The sequence below is a fragment of the Gracilinanus agilis genome, chromosome 4, assembly GCF_016433145.1.
Source record: "Gracilinanus agilis isolate LMUSP501 chromosome 4, AgileGrace, whole genome shotgun sequence".
Lineage (NCBI taxonomy): Eukaryota > Metazoa > Chordata > Mammalia > Didelphimorphia > Didelphidae > Gracilinanus > Gracilinanus agilis.
Genome location: NC_058133.1, coordinates 237,781,472 through 237,792,802, shown reverse-complemented (window position 1 = coordinate 237,792,802; position 11,331 = coordinate 237,781,472). Strand labels below are relative to the sequence as shown.

At 38.0% G+C, this 11,331-nt stretch overlaps 1 protein-coding gene across 5 annotated transcripts in view; it reads left to right on the top strand.

Annotated features, from left to right (window-relative positions):
• The window catches only part of LOC123245309 (myosin-8), a 54,024-nt gene extending 42,919 nt beyond the window's left edge, over positions 1-11,105 (top strand). For all 5 annotated transcript variants that reach the window (XM_044674151.1, XM_044674150.1, XM_044674147.1 and 2 more), the window contains exons 33-38: positions 3,228-3,431; positions 7,128-7,253; positions 7,345-7,515; positions 8,983-9,087; positions 9,597-9,692; positions 10,863-11,105. In XM_044674151.1, coding sequence (XP_044530086.1) covers positions 3,228-3,431; positions 7,128-7,253; positions 7,345-7,515; positions 8,983-9,087; positions 9,597-9,692; positions 10,863-11,015 — 855 coding nt within the window. In that variant the 3' untranslated portion in view covers positions 11,016-11,105. The remainder of the gene's footprint in view (positions 1-3,227; positions 3,432-7,127; positions 7,254-7,344; positions 7,516-8,982; positions 9,088-9,596; positions 9,693-10,862) is intronic.
• Positions 11,106-11,331: the final 226 nt, after the last annotated feature.

The window sequence follows — 11,331 nt, the reverse complement described above, 5'->3', positions numbered from 1 at the left end:
GAGGCTGCCAGATCCTGTGTGATCCTGATTGGTGCTCCTTGATATTTGAATTGTTTCTTTATGGCTTCTTGTAAGATTTTTTCTTTTGCTTGGAAACTCTTGAATTTTGCAATGATATTTCTTGGTGTTTTCCTTTCTTGATCGAATACCGCAGGTGTTCTATGAATCCTTTCAATGTCTATATTGCCCTCTTGTTGTAGGACTTCAGGGCAATTTTGCTGAATTATTTCTGTTAGTATGGAGTCCAGGTTTCTATTAATTTCTGGTTTTTCTGGAAGACCGATTATTCTCAAATTGTCTCTTCTACACCGGTTTTCTTGGTCTGTCACTCTCTCATTGAGATATTTCATGTTTCCTTCTATTTTTTCAGTCTTTTGGCTTTGTTTTATTTGTTCTTGTTGTCTTGGGAGATCATTAGTTTCTACTTGCTCAATTCTAGCCTTTAGGGATTGATTTTCGGCTATAATCTTTCGGTTTTCGGCCATAATCTTCTGGTTTTCGGCCATAATCTTCTGGTATTCCTTTTCAATCTGGTCATTTCTGGTGTTCAATTTCTGAGCCTCTCTTTCCAATTGCATGATTCTACCTTTTAAGCAGTTATTTTCTTGCCAGATCTCTTCCATTTTCCTCAAAATCTCAGTTTTGAACTCTTCCATAGCTTGTGAGGAGTTTTCCTTATTTGAGGAGGGTTCGGATGCTTGTTTGTTCTCCTCCTCTGTTTGTTCGGTTGTCTGGATTTTCTCTGTGTAAAAGCTGTCGAGTGTTAAAGACTTCTTTTTCTTGTTGTTATTCTTTCTCTTCTGAACTTCCTGAGACTGAGTAGCCATTGTTACCCCAGCAGCTTCTCAGATTTATCCTCGCGCTCAGTGTCTGTCCACGATCTATTGGCTCCTGAGGTCTGAGTTCTGGTTTTTTCCAAGGTCAAGCCCCCTGGTGGACCCCCTTGCTTGATCCTCTGTGGAAGGTTTCTTTACAAGTCTCAGGGTGCTGCTTCCACAGTCGTATACCCGTCCACACTGGTTCCCCCCTTAGGCTTTAGTTCCTGGTTGTGTCTGCCTCCACCCACGCCTCCGCAGTGCCTGCGCTCTCAGCCTGCGCTCTGCGCCCTGCTCCCATGCTCAGATTTCACCTGCGTTTTTTGGCTTAATGGGGTCCTAAGTCTTGCTGCTCTCAGGAACAGGCCCCGGAGCTGCCAATGACTCGATGGGTGCCCCAAACTTGCTCTATTTCTTTTTAGCTGGCTTCGGAGCTATAGATATGTGTGGAGGGGGTGGGGGTCGGGTGGTTGCTCAGCCAGCGATTTCGTGAGGGCTGTTTCACCCCTTTATAGCATGGAAATGCCTTGATTCCACGTACCTTCCACGCTGTGCCCTGTTGTGGGGGTTCCTCCGTTTGTCTGGACTTGTTTTTATGTCCCCTTGAGGAGTTTTGTGTGTTTTGGTCAGGAGAGGTTAAGAGCTGCTTCTTACTCTGCTGCCATCTTAACCCGGAACTCCTGTGAGGCTTATTTTTTAACTGAAATATAAGAATTTATCTTTATTAAATTTTATCTAGTTAGACTCACTAAACTCTTAAAATCTTTCAGGTATCAAGGTGATCTTGTCCAGTGTGATGGGTATCTGAAATTTTTATGATTATGCTAGCTATTCTTTTATTTCAAACATTGTTGAATAAAAATATTCAACAATACCAAGTTAAACACTCCACTAGACATTTCCTACCAAGGTGACATCAAACCATTAATGTCTCCTCTTGGGAGACCATTCTAGTAGTTCCAGATCCACCTACTTCCATCTTGACCATATTTCTCCATGTCTTCCACAAGAATTGTATGAAACTTTAGAAAATGTTTTGGTAAAATCTAAAATCAGCATTGCATTGTCTAATATCAGTTGAGTTACCCTGTAAATAATCATAGTTGATACCTTCTGCCCAATGTGCTCTCCTCTACACGACAGGAAATAGACATTCTTAGGAAAAGAATCATAGACTCATAGAAGTTTAAGAACTCCAGAAGTTCAAACACGTATCTGATGCAGTAATCTCATCTTCAAAATCCCCCCAAAATGTTCATCTATCCTCTTCTTAAAAATGATGAAAAATTACCTCCTAAAGAAATCAATTTCATTTCTGGACAATTCTAAACATAGGCAAATGTCCTCCCTTACACTGAGCCAAACTATTCTTCCTATTGATCTCTCAGTTTTAATTATGTCTGTTGGGACCAAGCAGAATATGCCTAAACTTTCTTCTACATATTTATTTTCTACATACTTTATTTCTTCTCAATACTTGAAAAAAAAACTATTGTGCCCTCTGAAGTGCTCTCTTCCTTGTGCTAAAAATCGCTAGTTATTTCAACCAGTAATGGAGTGGTATGGTTTCAAGTTCACTCCCCATCCTGTTTATACTCTTCTTTATGCTTGTCAATGTTCTCCCTAAAATCTGGCACACAGAACTGAACACAGTACTTCAGAGGTGATCTGACATGGGCAGAAATCTCTTTTGTTCTTAAATTTCCTCTTTCATTCTTCAAAACTTTGGACCAAGATCACATTAGCTCTTTGAGCTGCCTTATTGGCACTATTGAATTTCAGCACTTGTGCTGAAATGACAATTTACTAAAAATCCTCAGGTCCATTTCAAAAAAACATTTTTTTTTTGGTCAGGCCTCCCTTCAGCCAGTGCAGTTGCTTTTGGACCTGTGGAAAGAATTCAGATTTCTTTCTCCCATTACATTTTTTTCTCATTAGATTCTATCTAACTTCTAGCCTTCAATCAAAATATTTTTGGATCCTGATTCTGTCATGTAGCCTAATCGCAATTTCTTTCCAGTTTGTATTATTAGACTTTTTAATCTCTTAGAGTGGGAGCATGGCCTTGTGCTAGACTTGGAATTGGAAAGACCTAAACTCAAATAAATCCTGCCTCTGATACAAGTTGTAGGCAAATCATTTGATCTCTCTGAGTCCCAATTTCCTTATCTTTAAAATATGCTCAATAATCCTCATACTGCCTGCAGTGCTGTGAGGTTCTAACAAGATGATACATGTAAAACATTATATAATTGTCAACTATTATTTTTAATGAAATGGGATAGAGGTACTAGGGAAAGTGTCTTTTTATGCATTTCATCTGCATCACCAAGTCATCATATTCTTCCAGATCAGTTGATGGTATAAATATACCAATTTCACACTACCAAAGCAATTTTCCTCATTACCCAGGATACACAGATCCACCTGGATGATGCTCTCCGAGGCCAGGAAGACCTAAAAGAACAGCTGGCAATGGTTGAGCGCAGAGCCAACCTACTTCAGGCTGAGATTGAAGAGCTGCGGGCAACTCTGGAACAAACAGAGAGGAGCAGGAAGATAGCAGAACAAGAACTTTTGGATGCCAGTGAGCGTGTGCAACTCCTACATACCCAGGTGAGGTTGCATTTGGTTTTTAGTTGCCTCAAAAAAAAGTGATGAGGAACAAGTCAGACTGAAATTACCAACAAAATGAATTCAACATGGCACAGCTAGGTAGTGGTTTGAGAGCCATTCCTAGAGACAGAAGGTCCTGGGAGCAAATCTGAACTCATATACTTCCTATCTGTGTGATCCTGGGCAAGTCACTTAATCCCCATTGCTTTTCCCTTACCACTCTTCTGCTTGGAGCCAATACACAGAATTGATTCTAAGACAGAAGATAAGGATTTTTTAAATAAATTCAATAAAGGTTTATTAGGTATCAACTGTTTGTAAGTCTGTGCTAGGTGCTGGAAGGAATACAAATATAACACCACCTTAATCTATCCTCAAGGAGATTAAAGTTGAGAAGGTAAAATGAAAGAAGAATGGAAATAATTATAACACAAAATAAACACTTACTATAGTGACTATAAGAGAAATGTAAAATGCCTTATTAAGAGCTTCAAAGAAGAGATCCCTTCCGGCTTGTCAGATGGAGTGTGGGAAATTGAAAGGGGAAAGATCAGAGAAGGTATTGTAGCATTTGAACTGGACCTTGAAAGAAACCACCTCCAAGATTTTTAAGTGTTCTTTTAGTTTTCAAGAAAATATTTTCAGACGGTAAACTTGTTTATTTCTGAAATCAATAAACATGGACTAAATCACCAATATTCACATAAAATAAATTTCTGTTTAATGAGAAATTACTAATTCCAGGAAATTACTAATTGCATTTCATTTTTCTCAATTTCTCTATTCCTTTACAGGTAAAACCTGAAAATATTTAAAAGTATCAGTTCCAAGGCAATAAGGGTGAGGCAACTGGGGTTAAGTGACTTGCCTAGGATCACACAGCTAAGAAGTATTTTAAGCCATATTTGAGCCTAGGACCTCTCATCTCCAGGCATGGCCTTCTATCTACTGAGCCACTTACCTGTCCTAGTCTTAGACTTTTGGACAAAGCCAACTGGCTGCTAAAGTGGTTGAGAAGGGAATAGGGAGTGAGCACTTTGCCTTCCCCTTTGATGTCTTACTTGATTGCTGACTACCTTTTTCCTTAGGAAAGCAACCCAAAAGGAAGTGGTGAGGATAGTATGGGTGTTCTTAGGCTCTCAGTATATCCTCTTGTTCCTAAGCCTCAAGATTAAGGACATGAGGGATAGAAAAAAATTGCTGGATATGGTATTTTAAGGGTATGTGGGGACATGAAGAACAAAGAAGGCTAAGGTCCACAGCACAGAGTCTAGTGCTTGGGTCAGAAGGTAGGTTGCTCTCAAATGTCACCTTCATCACCATCACCACTAATTCTCCCAGCTCTGAAAGGTGATTTTTTAAAATTATATTTTTATTTTTATTTTGAATATTTTCCATAGTTACATGTTTCATGTTCTTTTCCTCTCCCCAAACCTCCCTAACCCCCCTTAGCCGATGCACAATTCCACTGGGTTTTACATGTATCATTGTTTAAGACCTATTCCATATTATTGATAGTTGGACTAGAGTTATCGTTTAGTGTCTTCATCCCCAATAATATTCCCATCAGCCTATGTGTTCAAGCAGCTGTTTTTCTTCTGTTTCTCCTCCCACAGTTCTTCCTCTGAATGTGGCTAGTTTTCTTTCTCATAAGTCCCTTAGCCTTGCTCTGGATTCTTTGCATTTCTGCTAGTAGAGAAGTCCTTTATGTTTGATTGTACCACAGTATATCAGCCTCTGTGTATAATGTTCTCCTGGTTCTGCTCCTTTCACTCTGCATCAATTCCTGGAGGTCATTCCAGTTCACATGGAATTCCTCCAGTTCTTTATTCCTTTGAGCACGATAGTATTCCATAACCAAAAGATACCACAATTTGTTCAGCCATTCCCCAATTGAAGGACATTCTCTCATTTTCCAATTTTTTGCCACCACAAAGAGCACAGCTATAAATATTTTTGTGTAAGTCTTTTTATCTATGATCTCTTTGGGGTACAAACCCAGCAATGATATGTCTGGGTCAAAGGGCAGGCAATCTTTTAGCGCTCTTTGGGCATAGTTCCAAATTGCCATCCAGAATGGTTGGATCAATTCACAACTCCACCAGCAAAGCATTAATGTCCCAATTTAACCACATTCCCTCCAACATTCATTACTCTCCCCTGCTGTCATTTTAGCCAATCTGCTATGTATGAGGTGATACCTCAGAGTTGTTTTGATTTGCATTTCTCTAATTATTAGAGATTTAGAACACTTTCTCATGTGCTTATTGATAGTTTTGATTTCTGAAAGGTGATTTTTAATGGTTCAATTAGGAAATAATATTAAGCTCCCCCCCAAAATTGGGGGATACTTTGTATAATAGAATCTAGTCACCTGCACTGTTATGAAAGAAAATTAATCTCTATTTCCCTTTCATAGCAGTGTAATGTTTTTAAATTTGCACACAGAATGAAATTATTTCTTCTTTGAGTGAGTGCATGTATATATACATATATACATATATGTATATTACATAACTTTTTAACTAAAATCTTGTCATTTTCATTTCCAAATATATTCCTTCCTCACACCGCTACTTCACCATTTATTCCTTGTAACAATAACAAAAATTAATTCATTAAAATTAACCAAAATATCAACCTAGTGTAACTATATATGAAGTCCTCCACATTCAGTTTTCCACCAATGCAAAGAAGGAAGGGAGGTGCATTTTCTGAGTAGGTATTTAAAAAACAGAACAGTACAATATGCCAGCAACATCAACAAAGAAATAAATTCTTCTCTAACAATTGCAAAGTTGTGTGCTTTTTTGGTAACATTCCTTAGTGAAGAAATATCTAAAAATGAGGTAGGGTAAAAAAAATGAAAGTTTTAGTGAATATTTGAGTCTTCCAGATCTCATTTAGGGTTTTCTTGGAGAAGGTACTGGATCAGTTTGTCATTTCTTTCTCTAGCTGAGGTAAACAGTATTAAATGACTTGCCCAGGGTCTGAGGCTAGATTTGAATTCCAGTCTTCCTGGCCCCAAACTCAGTGCTGAATTCACTGTGCCACCTAGCTGCCCTGATAGTAAAGCCCTTCTTAGATCCAAACTAAAAGATAATTGAGGCTCCTTCTAAGATGTATTAAAAAGAATAATACTTCCAATTAGTTTTTGATTTGCCTGTCCAGGTGCCCTTACTAATTATTATTTTTATTGCATTATGATCTGAGAAGGTTACATTTATTATTTCTGCTCTTTTGCATTTGTTTGCAATGTTTCTATACCCTATTACATAGTCAATCTTTGTGAATGTGCCATGTGCAGCTGAAAAGAAGGTGTATTCCTTTTTGTCCCTATTTATTTTTCTCCACATATCAATTAAATCTAACTTTTCCAGGACTTCATTCACCTCTCTTACCTCTTTCTTATTTATTTTTTGGTTTGATATATCTAGATCTGAAAGAGGAATATTTAGATCTCCCACTATTATGGTTTTACTATCTATTTCCTTCTTGAGCTCTGCCAGTTTCTCCTTTATGAATTTGGATGCTATGCCACTTGGTGCATAGACATTGAGCAGTGTTATTTCCTAAATATATAAACTAAAATATAATTGAGGCTCCTTCTAAGATGTATTAAAAAGAATAGTACTTTTTGATGTACTGATTTTAATTTGTACTAATTTAATTTAACTGATCATTGATTTTAACCAGAATACCAGCTTGATCAATACCAAGAAGAAGCTGGAAACCGATATTTCTCAGCTCCAGAGTGAAGTGGAGGAAGTAATTCAAGAATCTCGAAATGCAGAAGAGAAGGCAAAGAAGGCCATCACAGACGTAAGCAGAAAAGAACTCTCTGTTTCCAGCATGCGTTTTACTACCTCACATTCCCAGCTTTCATGCTTTTCTTGGTTTTCTTGCTCACCAGGCAGCCATGATGGCTGAGGAGCTGAAGAAGGAGCAGGACACCAGTGCCCACCTGGAGCGGATGAAGAAGAACATGGAGCAGACAGTAAAGGATTTGCAGCATCGCCTGGATGAGGCTGAGCAGCTAGCCCTGAAAGGAGGAAAGAAGCAGATCCAGAAACTGGAGGCCAGAGTAAATATCCCAAATCCTGATGTACTGCACCTATTTAGTGGCCAGAGACAGTTGTTACAAAGCCTTAGAATCTATCAGTCAGCTATTGCTTATTAAGCACCTTCAAGGAGCCAGCTAGAGACAGGATGAATTGGGAGCAATTTCAGAGGGAAGACACTAAGATCAAAGACAAGGGAAAGTTTTCTATCAGAGTTAGAGGGAGTTTTCCCAGAGGTTACCCAGTCTAGTCCCTTATCTCCAGTCAGGGTTAAGGCAAAAAATCATCAAAATATATAGGCAATAGTTTATTATCTGGTGCAAAAAATGCTGGGTTTAGAGCCAAGAGACCTGGGGTCTGATCCTTCCTTAGCTTGGTGATCCTGGGGCAAATTACTTCACCTCTTCAGATCATCCTCTCTAACAGGGGCAAAGAAAGGGAATATAACCATTTACATAGCACCAGGTGTGTGTGCCAGGTGCTGCTTTACAAATATTTTCTGATTTGATCTTCACAGAAATCTTGCAAGATAAGGGATGCTATTTATATACATTTTAAATTTGAGGAAACTGAGGCAAATAGAGATTAAATGACTTGCTCAGGGTTACCTAGTTAATAAGTGTCTGAGGCCTAATTTGAACTCTTGTCTGCTTGACTCCAAGCCAAGCAGGAATAACTACTACTCCCACATGTTGTTGTGAAAAAAGTACCTTTAAATCTTTATATATAAATGTGAATTAGTATTATATATCTCTTGGTTATCTCTGCTACTCACTGGCTAAGCCTTTCCTGATTCAGATTAGTTAATATTCAGCATCAGTGGAGGTAAGAAACATGTGCATGTGTCCATTGTGCCTGATTAACCTTTTCAGTGCCAATTTGATATAGGGAAATTAGCATCACAGATTTACAGTTAAAAAGCACCTTAGAGAGCACGGAGTTCAGCACTATCATTTTATTTATTTATTTAAAACCCTTACCTTCTTTTCTAAGACAGAAGAGTGGCAAGGTTTAGGCACTGGAGATTGAGTGACTTGTCAAGGGTCACACAGCTAGGAACTGACTGAGGCTAGGTTTGAACCCTGACTGCCACCTAGCTACCCCAAACTCCATCATTTTAAAATGGAGTTTACCTAGGTTACTGGGTAAAACAATTCATTTTAAGTAGCTTACTCTGTGTCACACAGGTAAAATTTCAAAGCCAGGAATCAAATCCAGCTTCCCTAAATCCAAATCTAGCTATACTTTCTTTCCTCTCCAAAGCTAATTCCTAGCTTTTGAGCTTTAGTTTTTTGTTGGCCAGGGGTCAGAGAACTGGATATCCCCAAAGAGTCATTTGTGAAGTGAAACTGAGGAAGATACTCACCAAATTTCATTCCCATAGCTCAGCCATGCCTAAGTGCTGCTCTGGTTTCTTGTCCTTGTCCTATCTCTCATTCCTCTCCCCAAACCTAAACTACTGTGTTTTAAGTCATCATTTTTGGGTATAGGTTCGTGAGCTTGAAGGAGAGGTTGAGAGTGAACAAAAACGCCATGCTGAAGCTATTAAAGGTCTTCGGAAACATGAAAGGAGAGTAAAGGAGCTCACTTACCAGGTAAGCAGAATCTCCCTTCAGTAATGTTTGGACCTCCTTCCTGGTGAAAAGTTGGAAAAGTAAATAAGCCATTACAGTGTTGTGAAGAGAGCACATTGTACTGAAATCATCGTACCTGATTTCTATCCCATCTCCAACCCTTAGATTGCCAAATTGTGAGGCTGTGACCTAGTGTCTTAGCCTCAATTTTCTCATCTACAGATGTCAGAATTGTTATTATCTGCCATTCAAGTTATTATATGGCATACCTAGACACGTATTAATTTGGGGAATATGAGTTATCAGCCCTGATATCTAGTACAGTCCTATTCTAGGCTTTGAAAACTAGATACATATCTGGGGATATCTTCAGAAGTGACCAAGAGTGCTTTCATTAAATTAAGATGCTTAACTTAGAAAGCAACCCTTTGTGCCTGGTCCCTTGGATTGTACAAAGGTAATTTGTCAAAGTCTTTGTATTAGACATTTGTCTTTTAACTGAGTATATTCTTTCTTCCAAATTCTTTCAGACTGAAGAAGATCGAAAGAATGTTCTCAGGCTCCAGGACCTAGTAGATAAATTACAGGCAAAGGTGAAATCTTATAAGAGACAAGCTGAAGAAGCTGTGAGTATTTTCAAAGCTTGGAGAGAAGAGACTTTATTTGAATATGGCAATTATACTGCAAGAGTTTTAATCATTTTGATTAATCCAATAAATTAAACAAAAAATTAAACATCTCTTAACTATGTGCTAGACACTAAGAAAAGAGGAGGATATATTTTAGGAGAAATGATTTTGTTAGCAACTACCCCCACCATAGCAAAAAAAATTTCTCCATCCCAGAATGAATCCTGAAACTGAAATGGTTCTGAGTCTTAAATTATTTGAGATAGCATAGATAGAGTTTTAAATAATATACTTTACTGATTTATGTGTATAATCAATAGTTATTTTCCATATGTAAATTCATATATTCAACAAGATATTCTAAGACTCTCCATTGCCATCAGTCTCCAGAAAAAGGCAAAAACAATCATCTTTAAAAATCCATATGTGAATAATTTTATTCCTACTGTTACATCTTTGGGTCAACTATAATAAGTATGAATCAGTCCATAATCTTCTGTAGTTCCTCTCTCTGGAAACCAATAGCATTTGCTAGGGTAGCCAATAATCTTTTTTGGTTATGGCACAATGAGTGGATGGGTTCAAGTTTCTCTTCTCATATGTACTGATAGTATGACCCTGAGGAAGTCTCTATATACTTCTTGTTGCCTCAACCAGGACTATAAGGTTGTAAATTGAAGAACATTTTCTAGCCTTTGTGGGTAGAAGAAGTTTCTTCCCCAGGAAGCCTACTTCCCTGATGAAATCATAGAACTGGACCAAGAAAATGGAAGAAATATATTTGTTGAAAGTCTTTAGAGAATCTTTTCTTGGTGATCTCTTTTCTGCTAGAGTGAAGTCACAATTTGTGGCTAAAAGAGAGGAGAATTTACACATTGCCAGAATTTCACTTTTTTCAGATGGACCTTGAGTTTATTCACTGTATTTTGAGACTCCCCTGATGTGTGCGTTTAATATTATGAATTAGTCCTCTACTCTTCCCAGGCAAAGATGCTTCGTGAATTTCCTGTAATAAAATATCATTAAAGTTAGGTCACATCCTGATGTTTAAAGTCAGAAACAGCTAATGAAGGACAAGTTTTTTGTTGTCTTTCAGAAAATATGCAACAAAGGGACTGAGTCTAAGATAGGCATATTTTCTTCTAACAAGTTTATTTCTGTTCTCAGGAGGAACAGTCCAATGTTAATCTCTCTAAATTCCGCAAGCTCCAGCATGAGCTGGAGGAGGCTGAGGAACGTGCTGACATTGCTGAATCCCAGGTCAACAAACTTCGGGTGAAAAGCCGGGAAGTTCACACCAAAGTCATTAGTGCTGAGTAATCAGTATTAGCTGAAGCTCAAAGTGACTAAAGAAATGCACAAAATGTGATATTTTTAGTCATTTTGGTCCTATTTATATTCTTTATTCGGTCTTCACTATCTGGGAAATAAAGCAAACTTTGCTAACAAATCTGTCTTTTCTTTCATTTTTAAAGTTCTTTACTCTTAAATAGTGACTCTTAAGGTCAGGGTGGCATAATCACAGAATGTTAGGGTCTTTAACCTGAGGGCTATGAACTTGGGTTTGGTTGGTTAGTTAGGATTTTGCATTTCAGCATTAAAAGGGTCCACAATACAAAAAATGGTTGAGAGCCAC